At 36.7% G+C, this 27,523-nt stretch overlaps 2 protein-coding genes across 2 annotated transcripts in view; one reads left to right on the top strand and one right to left on the bottom strand.

The window, feature by feature from the left end:
• ide (insulin-degrading enzyme) overlaps positions 1 to 5,884 on the top strand; it is a 39,396-nt gene extending 33,512 nt beyond the window's left edge. Inside the window, exon 26 of the transcript XR_007972659.1 lies at positions 5,749 to 5,884. The gene's annotated coding sequence lies outside the window, so the exon portion shown is untranslated. The remainder of the gene's footprint in view (positions 1 to 5,748) is intronic.
• Positions 908 to 27,346, bottom strand: LOC127660558 (E3 ubiquitin-protein ligase MARCHF5-like). The gene is made up of 6 exons (XM_052150880.1): positions 27,002 to 27,346; positions 10,825 to 11,027; positions 5,969 to 6,099; positions 5,697 to 5,880; positions 3,650 to 3,816; positions 908 to 3,564 (listed from the first exon to the last, which is right to left on the bottom strand). The coding sequence occupies exons 1-6, from the start codon at positions 27,043 to 27,045 to the stop codon at positions 3,400 to 3,402; spliced, it is 894 nt and encodes a 297-aa protein (XP_052006840.1). The 5' UTR covers positions 27,046 to 27,346; the 3' UTR covers positions 908 to 3,399.
• Positions 27,347 to 27,523: the final 177 nt, after the last annotated feature.

Raw genomic sequence — 27,523 nt, 5'->3', positions numbered from 1 at the left:
TTGAATTCGCATTGTAAAGATGTAATAGTGAAAGAGCAATAAAATAAAGTCAGCTGACTAACTGAATGTACTAAATGAGCAGGTTATCCAAACAATGGATGTTTTTTTCTTCCCTGATGGCACGGGTATAATCCAGGATGACAGTGCCAAGATTTATCAGGCTCAAATTGTGAAAGTGTGGTTCAGGGAGCGTGAGGAATGATTTTGACACGTGAATTGGCCACCACAGAGTCTTGAGCTTAACCCTATTGAAAGTCTTTGTGATGTGCTGGAGAAGACTTTACATGGTTACAGAGTGGTTCGAGACTTCCGTCACCAATACAAGATCTCAGCCAAAAATGTATGCAACTCTGGATGGAAATAAATGTGGTGACCGCATAAGGTTGTTGAAACAATTCCATGACGAATGCACGCCATAATCAAAGCTAGGCTTTTTTTTTATTGGCCAGGTAGTGTATTTTAAACAAGTAGACTGGGTCATTAAAGTTGAAGCTTCCACAAGTACAAAAATCTGTCTATTGATTTCAAAATATTTAAAGCTGATGTAATTTCTGCACCACCAAATGGTTTGCCAAAACCACTTTCTGAATATGCCCCCATCTTCTGTTGCTCAAACAAAAATATAGTCCCACCCCTAAATCGCGCCATTGGTCAAGTCAGTGTTATTGTTTCTCTTGAGATAACACAGTGTTAACATTTCCAAACATTTTCAAAAAAGTTAACCTACAAATGGCTTACTTATGGCCATCTCTGCATATTAATATGGGGTAGGAGTATTTTAACAACGAAAAAGTTACTTCAGCTTTAATTCTTCAGCAGGTCTCAAGAGGTTATCCCTATCTTCACAGATTTCAACTTGGAAGTGCAAATTTAAAAATTCAAACTGGCCAAAACACAGTCAAGCAGTGGAAAAATACATTTATTTACATAAATCAACCAGGAAACTATATAAACAGATTTATACAACATCCATGTTTTGTATTTGGCATTATGCTTCATCTGTACAGAGACAAGTGAGAGGAACTTAAAGGACTTTATGGAGAACATTCTGAACTATAAACACATTGCATGGTCAAAAACAGTTTTTCAAATTACATTTAGGCAACTAAGAACACTTGTCTGCTACTGCCAATGTCAGTTGTACAGTTAATGTAGAAAAAAAATGCATTTTCTAGCAACTGTTTAGCATGTGCTTTCAGGGTTATAGCTATCAACATGCTTTTATTTGTCAATAGAGCTAAAGGACACCATTAATGTACTCCCATTTCTTATCAGGTTTATAAGCCTGTGATTTATTTACAAAAGGTATTTCAAATAAAGCAATTCAGACCCTTACCACACATTTGATCACAAACTCAAACAGTAGTGTACTGCTGCTGGGCATGCCTTTAAATAACTGCCTTAGTATGTATTTATATAGTTTTCTCATTTGCATATTATATCGGATACACTACAGTCGGAGATAAAACATATGCTCTTTAATAAATCAGAAATCATCAAATAGAAATATTCAGACAAGGAAACGCAATAAATCCAAACATTTAGCATGTTCAGCCGAATACAATTGTCCAATTGGACTACATGGCCTTTATTGAGACATAATTTGTCCTGGTGTAACTATAAAGGCCACTAATACTTGAATAGCTTGCACCACACAAGACCAAATATCTCTGGGAATATATGATAAAACGGAGTTATTAACAAAAGTTACGAGGCATTAGATGCCAAACATTTTAATATTAAAGTTGTATATCCCTCAAACACAAATTGTAAAGAGCATTACAAAAAAATTATAGAACGCATTACTTTAGCGTACAAACTGTCTGAACCAAGTTGTTTTCAACGTGGTAAAAATGAACACTACAATGGAGGGACACAAAACATAGTTGAGCGCTTGCTTGAATGTAAAGGCAAGAGAAAAGGTGAATCTTACAAACACTGTCAAGAAATGGTTGGGTCATACTTTGCCCCAAAATCAAAAGAAAATATATTTTATACAAAAACAATTAAGCTTGTTTGCATTATTATTTTCATGGCAATTAATTCTGATGACTATAATGTTAAAATCTTGTTTCTAAGATGTTCTATCGTAGTGTGGAAAATTAAAACGGTTAAGTATAATTGCAAGTATACATCTTACAATTACTGTATGTGCTGATCTGAACTTAAAGGGATAGTTCACCCATAAATTAATATTCTCATCATTTACTCACCCTCATGCCATCCCAGATGTATTACTTCTGCTGAACACAAAGATTTTTAGACGAATATCTAAACTCTGTAGGTCTGTGAATGGTGACCAGACCTTTTAAGCTCCAAAAAGCACATAAAGGAAGCATAAAACTCCAGTGGTTAAATCAATGTCTTCTGAAGCAATCCAGTCGATTTTGGGTGAGAAAAGACTCAAATATAATTCCCTTTTCACTGTACATCTTGTCATTGAAGTCTCTATAAACGATCATGATTTCAAGTTTGATTACACTTCCTAGTGCTTGGCGCATGCACAGAGCTATAGGAAGTGTTATCATGATTGCCAGGGAGACTGATGTCAAGAAGTCTGTTCTCACCCAAAACCGATTGGATCGCTTCAAAGACGTGGATTAAACCACTGGAGCCTTATAGATTACTTTTATGTGCTTTTTGGAGCTTCAAAGTTTTGATCACCATTCACTTGCATTGTATGGACGTACAGAGCTGAGATATTCTTCAGCAGAACAAAAACATTTATTAACATCTGGGATGGCATGAGGGTGAGTAAATGAGAGAATATTCCTTATTTGGGTGAACTTTTCCTTGAAGCCGATTTTCCTCAAAAAACTGTTTCCAGACAGGAATATTTATATTGTAAATTTTTCTTTTAATGGTAATGAGAATTTGGAGTGAAATGTACTTAATTGTCATGAAAATAATGCAAATGGGCCTTTCTTTAAATAAAATATAATTAAAAAAATATTTTTGATTTTATAAGCTTCTTACAATCAAATCCCAGCTTTTATTAATGTTTGCTGTGAATGCATTATTCTCTAATATTACAAGTCTAATTATGAGGGTAGAATATTAACATAAGTGCTTTATGTGAAACGGCACGTCATCTTGAAGCAAGAAACCAAAGGTTAAGCGGTCACAGTTTAATGATAGTGATTCAGTTGAGACATTTTGAATTCATTATAAAACAGCCACTATCATATAAAACCTTAAATTATTTATTTTTCTCAGTCTCTTTCTAAAAAATGTCAAAGCCCATAAAATGAGAAGCGCACCACTTCCCAGGTCTGATTATATCAACAGAAACATGGAATTGCATCGAAATGCAATTGTCACATTCTCCGGGAATAGAAAACCAAAACCAGCATCTGAAAATGTCTGAATGTGACGGTGTTGTGGTGCAGTAGTGACTTTTCAAACTGAATGACAGTGGATGTAGTCGAGCAGAGGTGTGATGATGAGCTCAGGCCCTTCCAGCTCTGGAAAATTAAGGATCTTGCGATGAGCTTGTCGGAGATACTGTTGCTGCTTGAAATAAACCTTGAATGCCCCTTTAATAGCCACAAATGCAATGCCACCCTAAGAGTGAAAGATATAAAGGTCATCAGTAAGATGATACAGGTGTATACAACAGAAATACATTTTTCCACAAGTATTTTCCTACCAGAATGGTCCTCTGAAGATTAGAGTTGACACTGCTGAACATCAGTTTACCCACGATGGTGGCGATGGTGGGGAACACAAGGGCTCCGCACAGGATCCGTGTGGCCGACACGTGATCCGCCAGCGGACTGGCCTCCGCCGGGATCCTCGGCACTGGACAGCCAATTCCTGCATGCGGCGGAACAACAGAAACATCATTACTCCGTTTTTTCCACATTCTTCCAGAGAAGAACAGAAATATATATTTTTTTAATGCATTATCAAATCAGTGTTTCTTTGAATAAAGCAGAATTTTAAATTAGGAATGCATATCGACATGTTCGCATTAGGGATGGTAAGAGTAGAGCTGAAATCAAGCTATATCCTATGACTATTTACAAATGCACCAAAAAAAGGGCTTAATTTTTAGGGCTCTATTTTAGTAAATGCAAAGTGCACACTACGACCATGACCAATTATATCAAATTTTCTTGCCAGCGCAAGTGCGCACAGGTGGGAGTGTATTTTATGTAAATGAAATGCCGCAAAGTGCAGTTTGCTATTTTCCTGAGATAAAAGTCATTGCGTCAAGACGTTTTAATACCACATCTGTTTTCAGCGCAAAGTCTAAATTCAGTTCCTACATTTGCAGTTTGGAGATTCCACCAGCAGAGGGAAATACAGTTCATGTCCAAACACTGAAAATATGATGGAACGTTCAATTGACGCTCACTGTTGTAGCTGTTTTATGAAACAAGAATGTATCTATACATCATGATTTATTTTATTATTAGTTACTATTATTATTATTATTATTATTATTATGTTTACATTTACAATTGTAATCATGAGCTAATTTGTATTTTTCCACCTGTTGTCGTAGTGATTATTATGCCATTTTGTTATTTTAGTTTAATTTGAAGTGTAATTTAAATGTATAAATATTTTTGGTTTCAATAAATGAATTAACCTATTATTTTTTAAACAACAATTTTATTTGTCAAAAATTGTCACACCTAGTTTATACTAGCAATGATTTGTGTGTTAGTAGATGAAAATGATTAATAATATTCTATCTAATTTAACGGTGCCTCCATATCCTGAACCACATTTTCCATACGTATAAAAGGAGCGTGTCCAATTTAACAAAGACGCATTTAAAATGTACAAAATGATGTAAGTCCATATTTCTATTAATCTAATTCATTGAATACATTTAATTTACACTACCAACTTCTTATAAATGTTCTGTCTTTGTTTATATCACTGGTGCTTGACAGGAAATGGACTATATAATGGATCCTTTTCACAGACCTTCTATGATGCGTTTCTGCCTGCTTTAACAAAATAAATTTGGCAAACTTTTGTATATTTCCAAGTGTAAATTTATAACATTATAATTTGTAAAAGTTTTACAAAATATGCTACCACAGCTGCGATGAGGCTTCTAACAAAGCTGCAGTGGGAGTGACAGAAAATTGTGTCTATTTCTCTCTTTTTACTGCTGTTATCCAGCGCTCTATATTTTTATCTTGTTTTGCAAAGCTCTGAAAGTGTAACCGTTGATTTTTTTTCTTTTGCTGTTGGAGCAGACGGTTAAGTAAAAACGTAATTTGCTGCGGTCCCATATTCAGCGCCATTCAAGTTTACCCTGCAATGTGAAAAGGGTCCATAGGATGCAGATGCTGCAATAAATGGAGAAGAACCTCAGAATTAAATTGCACTTGACACGATAAGCGCCTTGCGCGCGCAATTTCGCCAGACCCACTTGCGCTAAGACTTAGTGCATACTTGCACGAAAATACCAAAACCTTCATGGCCATGCCCATTGACTTTGCGCTTATGACTTATGGCATAGTGCTGCACTTATCTTAAATTAGGGCCCTTAATGTAGTGTTTAGTTACAGCGGGGTCTTGAGAGGTGTTTTAATATTATTTGTAATATTAACGCCATAAATGCAATCCTTGTAGTGAGAGACATTGAAAACAACTGCACGACATGATGCAGTGGTCAACAGACCCACAAAAAAATAACTAGATCCATTACTGTTTGTGCTGTGACCACTGACCTGGGAAGATACTGTTGAGGATCTGAAGCTTATTGGAGTATTTCCTCCACAGGCGGAGCACGTAATCTTCCCAGCGAATCATCTTCCCCAGAATGAGCATAACTGGGATGGTGGGCAGGCCGATCAAAAGGAAGAGAGGATCGGCCCGTTCCATCACATCCAGACCTTCCTTATGACCTACAACCTGAGAGATGGAGAAAGAGTAAGTTTTAAGCATCAAATAAAGCTTGTGTACATATGAAATCATTCCGTCTGTGAGTCAAGTATCCCACCTGCATGACAGTAACAGCACCGTACGTGACGGCAGTCCAGTAAATGGATCCCACCATGATACCAGCAGCAGCAAATGGGCAGGCCTTTGAGATCAGTCTGTCTGCCAGATCCAACACGTATACAACTGGCCCTGCACACACACAACGAGACAGTCTGATTTTACATACAGTTCTCATCAGATGAGTTTTGATTCATGATGAACAGAAATTAAATGAAAGAAGTTTAAAATGCATCTGCCAAGTTCTTCCAAATGTAATCTCTGTATTCATGTTGGTTTCATATATTTTTGACAAACAAAACTCTGAGTGACTTTCTATCTATCCAGAAGGGGGCGGACGGTGCAAAATGGCATGCAAGTTTGTGTTAGTCTCACTGGGCTTTCACACCCTTTTCTTTTCTGCCCTCTGCTTTCTGAAACATTCTTTGAAAAAGTCATAAAAGCAATGAGGAAACACTCAACGTGAAAATCAGGAGGAACTCATGCAATATTTACAGACAGGCAACCTGCTTTCTTTTCTCAACCTATAAATATCCACCACTGCAGGAGATGTGAAGAGTCTCTTTAGAAACTGAATAGCTTATTTTTACATTCATTTCCTTTTTTTCTCTGATGTATCATATGTTGATTTCCACCTTCTGCATTTATCATTCAGAGAATTTTAATGCATTACTGTAAATGAAACTGGAGCTCACTCTTCCATGGATTTTCATTCTGCCATTATATATATATATATATATATATATATATATATATACTTAATTTTTATTTTCCTCACCATTTTTGGGTGAACCAACCCTTTAAAAACAGGCTTTTCGAGTGAAGCACATGACCAGGTCACATTTTAAACCCTATATTCAAAAGTAATTATATTTTGCATACAGAAGCCTATTTTTAAAACCATACAGATTGTTTGCATTGTGACTATTTTCATTTCAATTAAGCACAAAATATTTCATTATTGTCATGTGTCTGGACGTTTTACTTTAAGCCATTATTCTCAATGGAGGTTTTCTCAAGTGTTGATTCCAAGATTTACATCACTCCAATACAGTATTTCTGTACACTGTATTACTGTAAAAAATATTGCATTTCAGGTTTTTCTTTTAAATAAATTTGCAAAGATACCAATTTTGTTTTTTTTTGCTTTGTCATAATTTTGTTTTTGTATTACGCTGCAACATAAAATGGGAAAAAATTGAAGGGGTCTGAATACTTTCTGAATGCACTGTATATATTATACCAACAATCATCCATGCAATTTTCTAATCAGCCAATCACGTGGAAGCAGTGCATAAAGTCATGCAGATATGGGTCAGGAGCTTCAGTTAATGCAGTGTTTCCCAACAACTGTGCCGAAGCACACTAGTGTGCCGTGAAAGATTGTCAAATTCCACAAAATAAATAAATCCATGAAAAAATAAAATAATTTCAGGGATACAAACTCCTCACCTTTCAGAGAAATTTGCTGTTTTGAAACCATAATTGATCACTTTTGTGATTGTGACGAGCAATGATTAATGTGCATAAGTGACTGATATTTATACGTGTCACACGACTCGCATCTGCGCTACAGAATACATTGAAGTCTATGAAGTGACTTTCCACCAAAGTTTCCACACACACGTTTTTTGCTTCACCAATAGTCTTTGAGAGTACTAAGCAACAAGAAATATTTAAAAACTGTCCAAATTTGTGAAGAGACATTGAATGTCTAAAATTTCTTTTAATTAAATATTACCTAATCGTTTACGAGTATTCGAGACCCCAGTTATTTAACTCATATAAATTCACCTATTTTAGAAAACACTTCTAAGCATAAACAAGTCCTTTTATTACTTTCTGCTATCAAAGCAACTGCAAGCTTTCTTTCTCTCTTCCAAATACATGTTTTCAATGTTTACTGTGCACACTTCACACTTCACACTTTTGTTATATGGCAAACTGGTAAAATCGCCCCTTTGTGACGTTTTCTGCGACTGTTGTCATGTGGAGGGCGTTGTGGTGCTTGACGCTGGTGTTGAAAGTTGCGTTGACGCCTCGACTCAACTCATGTGAAATGTGCTTTACAATGACGAAAGAACATTATTGAAACTCAAAATTATTATTATTTGTCTATTATTGGTCTTTTTTTTTTATAAAAGCCATGCTCAGCAGTTTAAATCTGTAGAAAAATGATAACATAGATCTGCTTTGTGTTTATAATTCTTCTACTGAAGTCAGTAGATTTGTAGCCATGCAAGTTTTAATAAAGGAGAAAGTATGGATGTTATTGAAACTCACTGTTATTAGACTATTATTGTTGTCATTTTGGATGAAAAATAATGCTCAGACTGATGGAAGACTATTGATCTGCTTTGTTCTTTTAATGCTTAAACGCTATAAAGTCTCTTGGTAGATTTTGTATCCCTAAAATTTGTTGTCTCATTGCAAGAACAAATACACAAATTAGAAAAGAGGCAAATTTGTTATTTTTCCATTACCATTTAGCACTCTTGCCACCTGTGACCTCACACAGTGTGACCTACCTATGTGATTTTTCTTTTTTTGCATAGCCAAATTTCAAACACTACAAGTAAAAATGCTACTAAGACGGACAAAAAACGTACAAGTTCTTGAAAAGGAGAAATATTGACGATGGTTTGCCTATGTGAGATAGTGGTGTGCCGTCTAAATTTTTTTAGTCGTAAAAAGTGTGCCATGGTCAAAAAAAGTTAATGTTCCCATCAACCATCAGAGTGGGGAAAAAATTAGATCTCAGTGATTTCGACCGTGGCATGATTGTTGGTGCCAGAAGGGCTCTAACTGCTGATATTCTGGGATTTTCACACACAACAGTCTCCAGAATTTACTCCGAATGGTGCCAAAAACAAAAAACATCTAGTGAGTGACAGTTCTGTGGATGGAAATGCCTTGTTGATGAGAGAAGCCAACAGAGAATGGCCAGAATGGAGAGAGAGAGAGAAATATTTGGAATATATCTTTTTACATTCTATGTGTAAAATGACCTTTAAAATACATTCATTAATCTAGCAAACTCAACAGGTTTGTGAGGCACTCTTCCAGGTGTGTGTGTGTGTGTGCCAAGATCATTGACCCCTTTTGGGAAATTAGTGTGGAACATTGTGCTGACAGTCAGCACAAGAATCTGGTGCACGTTCTTCCTGAATAGCACTGCAGCATGAAGATTGAAGCTGAGCAGGTCACACCAAATGGCTACTGGCAACCAAAGGTTCAACCATTTCTGCTGCTGGCCACAGATTCCAGTATCAAGATAACTAAACTCCACTCAGTGGTTATATACGTGTACGGCAGTCTCTTCTCTCTCATCTACCACCAACTAAACAGCTTTGCCAAAAAACACTGCAGAAAGGAACAAGGACTCACTGTTCCCAACGAACCTTACAATGCAGAGCTGCATAAAACAACTTAAATGTGATGTCATCTCACTGATTTGAAGAGCAACTTGAAAGTTCAGCAGAACAGTGTATTGTAACAAATCACGTTTCTGTGCAAAGTGGCAGATCTGTTTAACAACCAATTCATGTATTCCTCTACAGTTCTGTTCCAACATTTATAGGCATCTTGAGTGTGGTGCTAATGCGAAGGGTTTGTATAGTAGGCAGCAAAATGATGCTGCCTTAGGTAACAGAAGACCATTCTGGTCAAATTCAAACTCACAACTCAAACTATAAAATAGTTTTGACACTGAGCAATAGATTCAGCAGCAATGCAGGAAACTCTCATGAAGGAGCAGTGAAATTCAAAATTTCTCTCTGTCTGACTGCATTTGTCTGCCTCTCTCTAACTCTCTCTCTCGCTCTCTCAAAGTTTGAATGTTAAACAGGAGACATGATTGGTGCAATTTCACAGCGGGCCATGGTCACCCTGACAACCGTGTCCCAGAATAAACCCATCGCTATGGCAAGAGACTGAGAGCGGCCGACAGACTGGCCCTCATGAGATGCGGTCTAAGGAAGATTATTAGCACAGCACGAAGATTAACTAATGCAGCTATACTGTAAAACCTGATCAATTTACATAACAGTAGAAACACAAGAGGATGAAAAATGACATTTAGTTATATGAGCAGTGGATTACATGAATCGCAGTCAAATCCCCAGCCAGCATCACCGATATCAAAAGAGGGATTTCTCTGGAATCAGGATTGACCTTTGAAGTCCAAAAACTCATTCATTCAACTAATGCAGTGACATTTCATTGATAAAGCTTCATTTACGTTTCAATAGAAACTTTGCCAAGCGTGTAAAGTATGTGAAAGTAAGAGAATGGCAAATATTTGAAGAACTATGCTTGTAATTCAAGTTCACATATTGCACGTACAATTTAATCTGAAAGTAAAACAGTTTTTTTTAGAATTCCAATTCTTTAAAGCTTAAAAAAGCTTATTGGTTCTTAAGCATTTCCTGCCCAAATGTCATGACTTTATGACACAACAAACAATGAGGTTAGATGTTATTGACGTGTCACTATGTTTGATACTTGCTGTTTACAGGAGCTGATCAACAAATTAATTTGAGAGTAAATAACTACTTCAATTTCCATCTGTTCGGCATACAAAGTATGCATATGCCTTCAGAAGACATGGAATATGACACACAAGTCAGATGGACTACTTTTATAAAACTTTCGGGAGCTTTTTTTAAGCTTTAACGTGAATAAACTGCTATTGTATGGAAATCAGCAAATGGAACATCCTTTAAAATATCTCTGTTTCCATTTCATAGAAGAAAGTCATTCCGGGTTGTAAATGATGATGGAATTTTTGGGGTAAACTATTCTATTAGGCAGCCCTAATGTCTAAACATCTTTTGTTTTATAGTTGTTTTGTCATACCGAGTTTGGGAAACACGATGAGATACTCCGCATTGCACTGCGGACAGGCAACTCGTGCCGTGCTGTTGCCTCTCTGTTTCTCATCCACCCAACGCTGCAGACACGACTGATGAACCCACTTAGTGGAACCACGGCAACGGCATGGACGTACCCACTCAGCCGTCCGGTCATCCTCATCTGTGGCAAAACACACCCAACAACTCCTGTAACAAACACACACAGAAAGTCAGTGAAGTCTAACACATAAACAAACACATACACACATCAGCACTGATCGTAATCGTAATGTGGTGTATGTAGTCTAGAGCCAAGTCTCTTAATATAAAGATTTGAATGTTTGTGTGTCATATAAGTCACTTTATGAACTTCAAGGCTCCGGGAACAGAAAAACTAAGCAATCTTAGTTTAATAGTTTAACTCTAAGATATATCAAGGGACAGTAGACAAGAATAAAACAACAGAGACAGAAGGGACAAAAAAAAAATAAAACAGCACAGTAATGTGGGTCAGTGACTAAGCACAAACTGAAGAAGAAAATTAGCTCAAAGTTCAATGGAAAATTTTTTTTACTTTTCACTCAATCTAGTAAAATTATCTCCCATTTTAATCTTCTGAGGAAGGAAAAACAGTTTCATACAAAAATAACACATTTGGTAAATGTTGCCATGTCAGGCTGGTCAGGATGCTCAAACAAACAGAGCAATGTTTTGATAATGTCCTATGTACTATAGTCTTTATTATAAACATTACATTTTCATTTCAATTCCTGTTTCCTTAATTGCGCCAAACCGAATTAGACTGCAACTCATTTATAGTGAAGGATCCATTACACAACTTGTTTATTAGCATTGTAACAATATGACATAATTCCAGAATGGACTACCAGGCTTTTGAACATAATCATCTTTTAAAAATACCTCAAAATGACATTCACTGATTTAAAGGGAAAAAAATACTTTCATAAAGAAATTCACTGCAAAAAAAAAGTTTTTTTGTCTTATTTTCCATTTAAAATTGTCTAAATATCCTTAAAACAAGATACATTGAGAAGCAACATATGAGATATTTAGACTTGCTTTAAGAGAATGTATCTTAAGTGTATTTTGTGTACAAGTGTATTTTTTTCCACTCGGTTATACTTCTGCAAGTGCAGTAAAGACGAAATATACTTACATACAAGATCTATTCTTGATGTGTATATATATATACACATTTTAAAATATTAGTATTTTTAATATTATATTCAACATTCTCAGATAACAATTTTTTCTTCTGCAGTATAGCTGCTAAAGAAAATATATGTTGTATTAAAGGAGTTTTATATATTTATAATGGAAAACAAGCCAAAACAAAATCAAATCAAAAACGTATTTTGTTGCAGTGTATAATGGGGAGAAGACTCCCATCTCTCACCTTTCTGTTCACTTCAATCCATCTTTAACTCACAAAAAAAAAACTCTCTCGTATTAATAAAGTGGTGTATTGCCAATTTGCTTCACAATAAGAAATGCACAGTGACACATATATTATGATTCAATAAGTCACGAGCCATCACGTTATAATCTAGCTGCATTAAGTGTGCGCGCTCGGGGGACGAGCGTCCCCGCGACAGAGTGCGAATCAGCCGGGAGCAGTTTCAGTTTCTCCACCTTAGATCGGGACACTTCGCGCAACTCATAGAAGAGGCACTGACCACACAGAGAAATGCCAGTTTCGGAGTTTGAAGTTAATTACATGACCTGATTCTGTATTATTTGAACATAACATAAAGCTTTGACACATTAAATATAACTGCATTTAAGATGTAATGTCGGGGTGTTTCCTTTAAAGACGCTCGACATGCAAGTTTTGCTTTAACGGAGCGACAACAATGAGAGTGCTTCTGTATTTACCTATTTTGCATTTTTGCATTATTATTCACTCATATATTGTGATTTACATCTCCTGAAACTATTTGGAGTGGGAGTTGTTTTCATCCTCTCCTCAGTTAGGCACAAACTGCACTACTCTCACGTGCCATCATTAAAGTTTAATGAGATCATTACTGTAAATCTTTGTATTTTCGTTTCAGCCCTAGTCTCGAACCGTGGTCTTCCAAGTCCAAAACTCTGTGAGTTGAACTACCGCGGAAGCTAATAAGTTTGAATTAAGTGTGTAAATGTAGGTGACTCTGTAATACAAGTGTTAACATTTTTCAAGTTATGTGTTATAGTAAAAGTGTTTCAATATCATAACATAGCAGCGTGTGAGTAACAGTTCGAAAAAGAAGTCATAATCAGCTGTTGTAGTCGTGATTTGTGTGAAAGTGAATAAAACGCACAATTGTTGTAGCACCTCTAGTGTTAATTTCATCAGTAAACTACGGCTAAATGTTGGACGCAGCATGTAAAAGTCTGTTTGCAAAAATTGTGTTATAGTAACGTTATTTCTTTGAGACTAGGTTGGCCGTGATCCGTGTAAGGAGCCACGTGATATCATATTTGCAAAAATGTCATCACATTCACGTACTTTTATTTAGATCAGCCTCGCCACATTGAGGGACCAGAATATTATAGAGACTTGGGGAACATCAGCTGAATTTGAGTGTGCATTTGAGGAGCGCTAGCTGATTGAAGATTTCGATAAGAGCAGAGCTTCGGACAAAGGACAATTCTCCATGTTCCCAGTGAAGTATACGCTTCTCCTGTTTCTGTAACCCTGCCCAGCATCATGACAACCTCTAGAAACACAATCATCCACGTGAAACCCAAGAAACATCTTGTCGTCGCCCTAGTGCCCTCCTGCAAACACACACAGAGCATGGTTTTACACACTAAGAGCTGTGTTCATTAAGGTGTACCGTCAAGGTCAGACAACCCAATTATCAGCCAATAAAGGAGGTAAAACAAATTGTGCTGTGAAACAGTATCTGATTGAGACTTGTTTGCCTTCACTCTACGAGGGTAAAGTTTCAAACTACAGGCTATATTATCCACAACAACATATGATAGGACTGATGATAAGATGATGAGATTTCCATCTGGTTCTTAAGGCCCAAATTCTTAAGCCTGGAGGGCTGAATTCTCAACTGATTTACAAACCTAAACAGTTTTTAAAATGAGTGTAATGATATCCGCCTGTCTTAAAATGTAATGATATGCAATTACGCATTTAAACATACACAAAAACAAACCGAGAATAATTAGACTAATAAAACTTTGACACTGTCCTTTAGAACAGACCGTAAACAAACAAATATTCTTGGTTCCTGACTCATTTATTTACTCTCATCTCCAAACCTGTATGACTGACTTTCTTCTGTGGAACTCAAAAGGAGATGGTTTGCTGAATGTCCAAGCTGCTCTTATTACATACAACAAATCATATATTGACCAGGGGCTATCAAACAGTAGTAGACCGATATATATCGGGTTTATCGATTAATTGGTGCAGATAGTTGCCTTTTGGATCTATCTGCAAAAATATATGCCGATAATCTTTATTATTATTTCTCAGTTCCTCTGTGGCCGACCCTGGAGGAGTCTACAGTCAGCGGCCACCAGTGCTGGGTAGTAACCGATTACATGTTATCTGGATTATGTAAACAGATTACAAAATAAATTACTTGTAATTGGACAAATTTAATTTTAAAATACTCGTAATCAGACTACAGTTACGTTTGATATATTTCATGATTATATATTAACAAGGCAACAGCAGTACATTGTTAATAATTAATAATTTTCATATCAATATCATCATATTCTTACCTCGAAGCGCAGTATATATGCACCTCAGCTTTGGAATAGGCTATGGACTATCAGCAAGCAGTAAGTGTCAAAAGTGTTTTTAGATGAAAGTTTTGACCTAAGCAACGTTGTTGCTGTTGATATATGGTCATTCGTTTTAGTGCATTTTATGATTGTTTTATATTGTTTTTATGGTCATTAATGTCCGTAATGCTGTTATTGTTTTATGCACTTAAAATTAACTTGATGTCATGTTTTGAATTACAAATTTGGCCATGCTCTGTCATTGCTATTATATTTAATGTTTGTTTTATTCATGTAATATTTAATGCACTTTTTTAAAATGTTGAGTTATTTTTGCTAGTAATAAAGAATGGAATACATTTTATGTTAAAATGATTATCCTCCTCAAATGCATTTGACAAAATAAAATGGAATTAGGTTGAAAGTAATTGGAAAAAATTATCCCAAAAATCGAATCTATAAGATTGTACCTGATTACAATTCACAAGTAAACAAAAACTATCACTGACTAGGGATGTGCTACGGGTGGTCAACAAATGGACTAGTTGCCTAACAACTGACTATAGTGGGGTCGAATAACATTACTATTTTTTTTGGTGGTGGTGGTTTTAATGGGAGACACAATTCTCAAATTATTTGAGATAGCAACTTCTTAGAGAGCGTTTTTGTGGGAAGATAGCTTGCTGTTCTTAACAGTAAATGACAGTGTACACAGTAAAACTCTCTGCAAGAAGTTTCATCTCATGCTTTAGATTTAGTCAATTTATGCGATGCTGTTGCAGAAAAGCGTATCAACAATACATGTTAAGAATTTAATTGTAACACTGAAATCCGCTGCAGTGAGTAATGTTCCTGTATTTGTGAGGTGTTGTGGAGAGAAGTCTTTTGCTGATTCTGTCTTACACTGCTTAAATAAACAGTTGCAGTAAAAAAAAGGAATAAATTAATGCTGTAAACTAGATATTATCTAGCAGTTCTACATTTTGTAATGTGCAGTGAGGATCAGCCAAAGCACTCAGATTACATTGAAGCACGTCATTCTATGTTCAGGATACACATGTTTTGTGTATCCTGTGTTTTGTGTAAATTTTACACTGGTGGAAACATTATGATTGAAATTTCCAATATCAATACAATAGCATAATGAATAGAATAGCCTTAAATAAAGAATAGTTGCCTAAAGACGAGTTTGTGCCCCATGATAAATGAACCTAAATAACACATTGAAAGCCAGGTGTTCTTTTTTACCAATGTATCAAATTACACAGGCAGCAAAGTACGCGCACTGACAGAAGCCGTTTAATTGCAGGTAGCGAATATAATATGCATGGTGGGTAACTGTAAGATGTCTCAGATTCGGAATGACACAAGAAATGCTGTTAGACACGGACACGTGCTTGAAGAAACAAACGTAATTATATTTTTAAAAACAGATGACAGAAAAGCTGTCCATGTCCATGTCTGACGTGCTGTTTGTTCGGAGGCGTGCAGTCTCATGGAACAAAAAGATTCTCACTCTTTCTTTGTTTCAATCTTCTGAAATATTTTTGCAGGAATAGTATTGTCTCTAAGAATGCTGCAAATGACCTCAGACATCTCAGCTCATGAGGTACTTTGAGTTCAGTTCACTTTATTTCCAAAGAGCAGTTCATTGTGAACGCAACTCTTCTCCTGATGGCCAGTCCGCCCCGAAAGTGTGTCGGCCCACTGGGAAAATGCCCGGTATGCCAGATTACCAGTCCAGCCCTGGCTATAGCTTAACAAAATTACCCAATAGCACCTCCTAGAATCCAAACAGCGGTAATAACCGTGTTAGTCATTCATAAGAATATAAGCCTTTCTTGTTTGTTACTTTTATTACTTTGAGTTTTGTGCAATGAGACATTATATTTATTTAGCCCATTTATTTTTTGAATATCTGTTAGTCACTATGTTGATCTGCTGCACTTAGCCTCTATATATCCCTCTAAAAGGCGTCTAATCAGGGTCACGTTTACATATCAGAGCCTAATTATACATGATTATTTTTTAGGGCTGTCAGAATGAACACGTTAACGCATGCAATTAATTAAAGTTAACACGTACATTTTTCTTAATTGCGATTAATACATTTAACGTTAATACGGCATTGAAACTGGTGTGAAGGGTGGAACCTTTGTAATGTGTCCGCACGGAGTCGTTACAATGACGAATATGCCACAGCGCCAAAGCCCTTCACCCAATAGGAAGGAGCTTACAAGCTTAGCATTCCGTGGCGGTCCCATAAACATTCTATGGGTGCTACTGTTGTAACGCGCTAGTTGACTGTTACGCTCTCTTTTATGATAGAGCCACAGAGGTTATCTCTTAGCGCTATTTGATGTACAAAACAAGCCCAGATGGGACTTGTGATAGAAATCATGTATTTTTCATCCTATGTAAGGTGCATTTTATTTACAACAGAAGCACGCAAAGTTTTAACTTTCACCAAAATGCAGAATGAGATGTTTTTGTTTGAAAGCGCTTTTCATGGCGAGTTCAAAGCGGTGCTCGACACTGGCGTTGATGCTCTGAAGCTACGTACACACTTCCAGCGACTTTATCGCTGCAGGTCGCCAGTGGCTGGCGGTGAAGTCGCTAGTGGGCGTTCCCACTACTGGTTGCCTAGTAACGTTTATAAATGACATTCACGGATGCCATTCCATTGCTGTTGACAGCGAATCTCTTTTCTTGCCACTAAAAACAAACATTTTGGAGGGAAAAGACTAAATATAAATGGAATCAGTACATAAAATGCTTTATATCAAATATGAATGAGAAACAAGGCGTGCTGTTTGCCATAGCGGCTGTTTATCTCCGGCGAAAATGCAAATGCCGGTCTGTCTGGGTCCATAAAATCCCCGCGATCTATCTCAGATACACCTTTCCACGCAGTATTTTTCTTAAAAATGTCCTTGTACGTGGGAAGAGACATATCATAGAGCACTGGGAAATTTCTAACAGCAAGAATTAGCCTTTCATCCATCTTTCCGTTACTGCAGGAACTGAGAGAGAGAGAGAAGGATCACGTGAGCTCTCCCGTCGTCTCTCCTATTGGCTGTCGCTTCCGTTAGTCGCTCCAAAGTTGAACTTTTCTCAACTTTGTCGCGTCGCTGGACATGCCCACATCTAGCGCCAACGGTCGCGACAGCTCGTGTCGCCGGAAGTCGCTGTGCTCGCATTGAAAATGAATGGTATGGAGTCGCTGTCGCGCGCGATGTCGCTGGCAGTGTGTACGCACCTTTAGACTTTGGGAAATGTTTAGTGTTACTTGAATTGGAGCTATTTTTGTGCATTTCTATCTTTATACTGTTGAAGGCTTTGTTTGGAAAATGTTAATAAAGCATTATATTGTTACATATTGTTTTGTTTTCTTTCCTAAGATGGAAATAAATGTATTTTTGAAAAGAAGTGTATATAGTGTGAAATGTTAGCACTTTTAAAATCTGCGATTAATCGTGATTAACTACAAATAACAATTATGTGATTAATTGCGATTAATAATTTTAATCGACTAACAGCACTAATTATTATACTTAATGACTTGTTGACTAGTCAATCAAACAACTGACTGACTAGTCAATTATGAAAATTGGTAGTATGCACTACTGACACCTAGTGGGGATTTGCTGTATCTAAATCGTTCATTATTGACAATATTCCTCCATATTTTTATCCTAAATTCAATATTTATTTTTTAGTTAAATCAAGCTTTCTAAATTGAAGTGACGGCATGCAAAAAAAAAAAATTCAATTTAATGTAAAATTCCCTGTCAGCACACATATCGTGTCTCCACGATTATTAGCTTGTGAAGAATAATAAAAAACCTCATCTGGTAAATATTTATATAAAAATCCATATTTGGTAAATACCTAAATATGGATCATTGTAATGGAGGCAACTCTCTTTTCTTTTAAAAAAAGAGTCCCGGTCAATTTCGGGCTCGTTTACAGTTAAAGGTCCTGCATATGTACCAAATCTTTATTTATTTTTTTATTATTATTGGGATTTTGATTGCACAATAAACTACATCTGGGGCATAAATAGCCTCCTTATATGTACCTTCACAGTAAGGTAAGACTACAATTGTATTTTACATTCTATAAATTGATTTAAAAAACTATTGGCCGATTAATCGGTTATCTGCCTCTTAGTTTATCAGTATCTGCTAAATCAGTTCACCAAATTAAATACAATAAAATCAGTCCTTACAACTTGTGCATCACGTCTTCTGAAGCCATCTCATATTTTTGTGTCAGGAACACGTAAAAATGTTTTTATGCATTATACACTGAAATAGGATTTGGGTGAAAGGTTTTCAGTGAATAACTTAAACTTTGGTCCTTTGTTCCTCATACAAATCTATCGTATATCTTAAGGAATATAGCACACAAATGTTACTTTTCAAACTTAAATGTTACTTTTTCGTCCTTGTTAAAGCTTGACAGTCCCAGTATACAGTATATCCACTTTCACTGCAGGGAAAGCACAGCCTGGACATTCTGGCTAAATTTTATGTTCCATGGAAGAAAAAGTCAAATGGGTTTGGAACGTCATGAGGATGAGTAAATGACAGAATTTTTATTTTTGTGTGAGCTATTCCTCTAATCGAGGCTGTCAATATGACACCAAACAGTTACATTTCAGCACTTTTTGTGCTAAAATGTATTATGCTCAAAATATCTCCAAAATCCTGGTAGCAATTTTCTATTAAAGCATGCCAGTATTCCAGGAATCACACTGCAAAAATCCATCTTAGTTGCCCAGCAAACAGGCTTCTCGACCTCTATTTTCCATTTCAGTTCTTGCAGATTTTATCTCTAATGTCTATTAGATACCATCAGCAGTCAAAAAGTCGATACTGTTCAACTCTCTGTACCTGTTAGCCCAGTTAAACGACACAGAAAGGCAATCTACAACAGAAAGGGGGGGCTTTGGAACCGAAAACACTGATAATAGTTCAGATATCCTTCCACCAGCTACTACTGCACATGGATAAGTTTTCATAGATGAAGTGGCATCTTGTAACTGAGGCTGATTTAAAATCATGAGGAATGAGTCTATTGGGGGTTTAGATGTGTCTGTTTGGTCAGAGAGCATGGAAACTGTTTGAGAGAAACTGCCTAGCATCAAAGATGGTGTTTAAAATAACAGAACAGAACTAGATATTCTGAGGTTAGGTGTTTGTTCAAATCCCCGACTCTAAGTATGTGCAAGTGTAGGCTAATACTTATGCTTATCGAAGCAAACGCCACTTATAAAAATGTCCATGTGTAAAAATAGGCAGACGGTTCAAAGACAAGTTCTCCTGCATGGTCGTGTTCTCATTGCAACACAGGTCAGACTGAATTTAAAGAGGCATTAAACCCTCAGCACAATGACTTAATTCATCCAGGCATGGTTACATGACTGTGGGAACCTGCAAGATCTTCTAGCCAACCGCCAGGGAGCCGATACACAGCACAGTGTCAGAGGTAACACTGAGATCATGGCCATTTCTGCTACATCCTGACAGATTGAGATACAAATAGGGCTATTCAATTTATGCAATTTTGGCTTGAGATTAATTGTTCTACAAATAAATGCGATCCCATCCCTCATACCATCCCAGATGTGTATTGACTTTCTTCTGCTGAACACAAACAAAGATTTTTTAGTAGAATGTTTCAGCTCTGTAGGTCCTGACAATGATATGCACAAAGAATGTGTCGAAGAATCGCCAAAAACAAAGAATGTGAAAGTGAAAGTGGAGATTGACAGTAAGGAAGGACTTAAATATCTGTTTCTCATCCACACCTTTCAAATTACTTCTGAAGACATGGATTTAACCACTGGAGTCTTATGGATTACTTTTATGCTTTCATTATAAGCTTTTTGGAGCTTCAAAGTTCTGGCCATCATTCACTTGCATTGTATGGACCAACAGAGCTGAGAAATTCTTCTAAAAATCTGTGTGTTCAACAGACAAAGACAGACATCTGGGATGGTATGAGGGTGAGTAAATGATGAGAGACTTTTCATTTTTGGGTGAAATATCCATTTAAGACTTTGCAAGCAAACATTGCACAAGATAGAATAAAGTAAATAATTAAAATATTCTAAATATGATATAAGATATAAGTATTTTTAAAACATTTCCTTTTTGGTCCACATTACATTCACAAACAAATTATTATTTTTACATTGTGATTTTTAATAAATAGAAAATAATATATTCTTATTTCTATTCATTTCACATTTTCTTGTTGGATGGCTACGTATGCAGTCAAGCACAATCATCGCTGTTAGCTCAAATAATTCTAATCAGATTAAACAAATATTTTTATTTGTTTTTCCTCCTGCTTGTTTTTTTCTCTGCTCTACAAATATCAAATTCATCAGCTCGAACTGCATCAAAGTGCGAATATTATTCGCCTAAATCTATAGATTTCAGACAAACATTTTTTTAAACAGAATTATTACTGTGCATGTACTGTAGATTACAGTTAGATCTACTATCACCGAGACCAGCTACATTAAAGTTAATTGTGTGACTACAGTCACTGTATCCATTAAGGCCATGTCATCTTGAACTTGTAGTCTATATTTGTACTTGAGGGGGCTGTGACCTACTGCTGATCCATAAACACACACTCTCTCTCCCCTGTGGTTACAGAGTCACAAGATCCATCAACAAGTTCACGTTTCACTAGTAATGTATAAAGCCAACAGGAACATGCACACAGAATCTCCAGCATTTCTAAAAGAATCCATCTTTCTTTTTCAAATCAACAGTAAAAGTTACATATCCACATTAAAGCAATGGCCACTCAAACTGAGTTAACATTTTGTATGCTTAAAAAAAAATATCCTGACAGACCTTTCCTGTTAAAGGTGAACTCAGTAATTTTATATAAATATAAATATAAAATTATAAATAATGTTTTCCTCCCAAAAAATACATTTTAAAAACAAATAAAGTAACTCACGTGAGATGAATACTCCAGTCATAACAGCAACCTTATTAAAACCTTTTTTTATTCTACACAGAGAGGGTCCCCTCATGGGGGCTGCCATATTAGCATCACATGACCGGCCGAATACTACTTGCTTAATCTCAGTAACTGCCCTCTTATTGGACATTTTAACTCATGAATTGAATTAATCATGGCTGACTGTAAATATTTAATTTCCACAATGGCATCTGTAACCCACTGTGTTTGAAAGATGCTGCATCCATGCCCCTAGGTGTCAGTGTAAGTCCACGACAACATAAAAACCACTAAAATTACTGAGTGCACCTTTAAAGCATGTGGCTATTCCAGGAGAAATATTGCATAAAATCCAAATACTGCATAAAATCCAATAGTTTAATAACCTAACGATTATTAAACGATTATTCGACTATTATTGCAATGATTAATCATTAGCTCTTCACCGATTATTCAGCTTGTGCCCGACTTACAATGTTGTACTAAATGTACTAACAGCTCGTGTTGCCGGAAGTCACCAGCTCTCAATGAAAATGAATGAGATGAGGTCGTTTGGTCGCTGGCAAAGTGAAAGCAGCTTTAAGCGTGTGCGCTCGAGGGACGAGAGTCCCCGTGACAGAGTCTTCATCAGCCGAGTGCAGTTTCAATCTCTTCTCCCTTAGATTGGGACATTCGCGCAACTCATAGAAGAGGCGCTGACCGCACAGAGAAATGCCAGTTTCGGAGTTTGTAGTTAATTACATGACCTGCTTCCGTATTATTTGAACTTTAATAAAGCTATAAAGCATTAAATATAACAGCATTTAAGATGTAACACCAGGGTGTTAACTTTAAAGAGCTCTGACTCTGCATATTCCACAATGAGAGTGCTTCTGTATTTACTTATTTGGTAGCTGTTTGGAAAGTTTAGAGTGCATCTGGACATGTGTTTTCTTCCTCTCCTCAGTCAGTCGTGAACTGCAGTGCTGCTCTCACACATCATCATTAGAGTTTAACGTGATCTCATGTTACGTTAAATGAGATCAAATGACTATTCGACAATGAACATTTTTCATTTCACTAATCATTTCAGGCCTAGTTTGAGTATTTCTGTTGATAAGAGAGGTCAGCTGAGAATGGCCACACTGGTTCGAACTGACAAAGTCTCTGGTAACTCAGATAATCGCTCTGTACAATTGTGGTGAAAAGAGTATAATCTTAGAATGCTACTCTGAGATGCAGGTTGGCTCTGTTTTGGCGGCATGAGGGGGACCTACACAATATTAGGCAGATGGTTTTAATGTTGTGGATGATCGGTGTACATAATATAAGTTTAGAAATATTTAACCCGAGGAAAGAAATTAAAAGTATTTACCTTACTTGAAAGTCAGTAACTGTAAATCACACTACACTGCTTTTTGTACTTGTGTATTAAAAAACAGATTACATTAACTAATTAGTTTGTAATTAGATTACAGCCATGCGCTATATTCCAAGGTTTCTGAAGCTTTGTGTAAGGAACAATTCGAAATTTAAGTACGAGTTTAGGTACAAGTTTGAAGCGACCTGAGAGTGAGTAAATAATTTTGGGTGAACTATTCTATTACAGTGCTGAGACACGATCCTTATTTAACAATACATTAAAGCAGATGGCGGGTGTAACGCAAAGATTTCTACATTTCTGGCAATCTTGTTTTGAAGTGGAAGGACAGATCTATGCCCAACCAGCAGACAGTACAGTTATCTGGTTTATTTTGCGAGCACTTGCCCTCAGGCAAATAGGAGTCTCAATGGAAAAACATGGACAAGGTCAGATCAAAGAACAGCTCGGCCCCATGCAGTGACCCAATGAATAATTATTGAAGCAGGACCTTGTCCATGTCATTTACTGAAAAAAATACTCCTATACTTAGAAAATCTGTGATTAAAGGAAATAGCAAAAATTATTGCTCATTGATAATCCCTGAGGATCCCCCGAGACGTCAGTATGTAAAAAATGACCAACAACAACATTAGCGTTGTTAAAAACTATTGTTCTTATGCTGGGTTAGCCATAAGGTTCACTGTGGGAAAGAATAACTTTGGTACCACAAGGGCTGTCAATCGATTAATATGTTTCACTTTTAAAAGGAATGTTTCAAGTTAAAGGGTAACTAAACACCTGCTCAGAGTCTGACTCCACCCACTAGAAATATTTGAAAATGCTGGAAAAGTGGGCAGACCCCGGCGGGGATAGAGGGAACGAACCGAGTGCGGGGCTGGGGGGGGCACCTGAGACTCGTAGTGACGGATTAATTGACAGCTGCTGTCAGACTCTATGTTATTATTATTCCTCACACGGTCGCAAGACGACATGTACATGAATCTGGCGTGGTGAGCTGGAACCTGCTTACGTCAGCTGTCACCGCTTACGTCACGAAGTACCGCAACAACCAATAGGAAAATTCAACTGCAGTAGCCACCGTTCAATCTGAAGAGGGCAGCACTCAGACGTTTTTACACCATATATTGTAGAATTAAAACATTTTATACACAAATGTCAAAAAAATTACTTGAATCAATGACCAGTACTAATAAAGCCCCATGCTTACAGATCATTAACTAAAAAAAGTTGGTTTAGGGTTTAGTTACCCTTTAAGCTCTGTGGCATGCTGTTCATTTCCATAGAAAATAACTTTGATTTGTCCCTCAGTTTGTGCTAACAAACAAAAATCATGTTCACAGTATAGTACTTACTATGTAAGTCCATGGGGCAGGCATTGCACCGGAAAAAATAAAAAACATTAAAATACACACTGTTACGATAGTATAGCCATAAGAAGGAAATATTAGACACGTTCATGATTTTGCTCTTATGGAAAGAAATTGGTACTTTTATTCACCAAAGTGGCATTCAACTGATCACAATGTATAGTTAGGAATAGTGCCCGACCGATGTATCGGTCAGTCGATATTAGCCTTTCACCAATATATAGGTATTGGCATATATGTTTACTGATATGCGCAGATATGAAAACTTTTTTCAGACCATAGAATGAAGAAAACAATGCTTGAATTGGTGTCATAACGTAGTTTGTCCAGCAGAGCACGCTCTGACTCCACTGTTTACAGAGCTGAGCAGATGGTGGCTCTGCACTGCAGACAGGGTGGAGTTAAGCGGTGTCTTCTCAGTAAGCTGCTAACTAGTTTGTGAAATACATACTGGAAAGTTAATAAACAATGACCCCATCATTTTCCCTTTTCAATATAATTAATATAATGTTAACCCTGTCCCTGACAACCATGTCACTCTCCAGCTATAGTTCGTCAGTGCAGTAAGTAATGTAGCAGACTGAAAGGTAAACATCAGAGCATTTTTTTTGCAGCTCAGCAGACAATAGTGCGTTGTCGATTATGTCTGCTGAGTGTTGATTTCATGCCATGTTTTTACCTAGTTGGTGAGATGCAATGCTGGAAAGTAAATAAAGTCCATCTTTTACTCTCCATGACAACAAGCTTATAGCTAACTAGCTAACCACGTAGCTACTTTCATTGCTTGCCAGCTGAGTGGAAGCTAATGTGTACATTTTCAAATTATCTGTTGTCCAATGTCTGTGTTTCTTTTCTTTTCTGTTTCAAAAGTGGCTTAATCTTTACAATGCTTCCCATAAGGCCTGCACCCCTGAGTCTTCTCTTTACTGTTGTACATGAAACTGGTGTTGAACAGGTAGAATTCAATGAAGCTGTCAGCTGAGAACATGTGAGGCAAGCATCTATTTCTCAAATTACATTTACATTTAATGCATTTGGCAGACGCTTTTATCCAAAGTGACTTACAGTGCACTTATTACAGGGACAATCCCCCAGAGCAACCTGGAGTTAAGTCCTTGCTCAAGGACACAATGGTAGTGGTTGTGTGGATAAAACCAGCAACCTTATGATTACCAGTTATGTGCTTTAGCCCACTAGGCCAACACCACTTAGAGACTCTGATGTACTTATCCTCTTGTTTAGTTGTACATCTGGCCTTCCAAATCTCTTTCTGTCCTTGTTAAAGCCAGTTGTCCTTGGTCTTTGAAGACTGTAGAGTACAACTTTGTATGAAATCTTCAGTTTTTGTCAATTTCAAGTATTGTATAGCCTTTATTCCTCACAATGATTGACTGACGAGTTTCTAGAGAAAGCAGTTTCTTTTTCGACATTTTTGACTTCATACTGACCTTAGGACATGCCAGTCTATTGCAAACTGTGGCAACTCAAAACCAAACACAAAACAATGTTAATCTTCATTTAATGAACCAAATAACTTTCAGCAGTATTTGATGTAATGCCAAGTGATTTTCTAGTACCAAATTAGCATGAATACTTTTAATTAGTTTAATTAGCTGCTGGAAAAGGGACGCGTCTAGATTTCATCAAAAATTACTTTTAAAATAGTGATGGAGCTGTTTTTTTTACATCAGTAATGTCCTGACTATATTTTGTGATCAATTGAATGGCACTTTGGTGAATTAAAGTACCAATTTTCTTCTGAAAAAGCAAAATTTGTACATTATTCAAAACTTTTGGCTGCAAGTGTAAGTGCTTAAACAAAAACACAAACTGCGCATTTCTGCTTTTAAAGCCTCCTGAATGTCTTGCCCCCATAGACTTACATTGCAAGTGCACTACCTTAAACACGATTTTTGGTTGTTTTTACATTTTTGAGTCTAACTAATTTTCTATGGTAAACAACAGCATGCCACAGATGCTGTCAATTTAGCTTAACTTGTATTGAACCTGGAACATTCCTTTAATCTAGGCTACTTCTATATGAAGCCAAGTCTCAGGTTATTATGGTGTAATTTCAGTAGAATGTGGAAAACAAGATAATTTCTAGAAATAGATAAACAACACGAGGCCTTAAATTACATTAAATGATTCAAACTTCCAATCCAACAATCTCAGTTACAGCACCCGTTGTACATGACAAATGTTATGAAGCCCAGCAATAAACTACTGTAATTTGTAAATCCACCCATTCATTTAATTTCCAAATACAAATATGCACTGTGATAAACTATTCTGACACAACTGCATGTTTTCTACTTGTGAAGTTATGAAGAGGATACCAGTATTAAAAGAGGAATAGAGGCAATTAAACAAATTACAAAACACATAAAACACAACACAAGGTTCTAAGTACATACAGACTTTGGTACATAAAATACAGGATCTAAACAAAAAAGAAGAACAAAATCGAAGACACGCCCCCTCGTTTATGACGTGGCAAGGCAGCCAAAATGCCTAGCACCACTATTTAAGCGCTGAAATGCTCTAAACCTTTAAACTATCCCTCATCAACCACACTATTAAGTGATTAAGAATATGAATATCTACATATATTCCCAAATCTTAAAATAATTGTGTATCTTAACGGATAAGTCGATATCTAGCTGACCTTAATAGTTTGTTTACATTGTTTATCTTTCACTCACCTGTCCACAATCTGCTGCGTCACAACCGCTCCCTCTTCTGCCATAGTTACATGAGTTCACAAACTTCAATAAATCTGAATAATTATTAAACTAGAATAATTACAAATATTTTAAAGACGTTTAATCGTCAGGCCGCGGTGTCTCTCGACGCCGTGTTAAACACTGTTATTTGCGGCTTACTGACGCAAGCAACCGCACAAGTCCGCTAACAGACGACTGATATAAACAGTTATTAACCGATCTATCAATGAATTATCATAAATGTTTATATTTCCAAAAGCACACATCGACTCCATTGACTGCGCGTGAGCAAGCGCGGTCGGACTCGCGGCACCGTCCACTCGTGCGCGAGCGTTCACTCTCGCGACTACAGTTGCACCCTGGGAAATGTAGTCTTTATTGCACGTAGCCAAAAATATACAATTTATGTTCTAACTCGCTCAGGCAGGCAGGCAGCCTAGAGCAAGAGGGACTACGCCTGCTTGAGGAACATGAAGATACACATTTGGCTTCAGAACACCT

Source organism: Xyrauchen texanus, chromosome 20, assembly GCF_025860055.1.
Source record: "Xyrauchen texanus isolate HMW12.3.18 chromosome 20, RBS_HiC_50CHRs, whole genome shotgun sequence".
Classification (NCBI taxonomy): Eukaryota; Metazoa; Chordata; class Actinopteri; order Cypriniformes; family Catostomidae; genus Xyrauchen; species Xyrauchen texanus.
Note: the sequence above shows the minus strand (reverse complement) of the source record. Positions and strands in the feature narration are given on the sequence as shown.

Excerpts from the sequence above, each read along its gene's own strand:
- LOC127660558 (XM_052150880.1), bottom strand. The coding sequence starts at position 27,045 with ATGGCAGAAGAGGGAGCGGTTGTGACGCAGCAGATTGTGGACAG. Across the intron at positions 6,100-10,824 it reads CATCGTGTTTCCCAAACTCG|GGCCAGTTGTATACGTGTTG; the intron begins GTATGACAAAAC and ends GTGTGTGTGCAG. Across the intron at positions 3,565-3,649 it reads ATCTTCAGAGGACCATTCTG|GGTGGCATTGCATTTGTGGC; the intron begins GTAGGAAAATAC and ends TTTCACTCTTAG.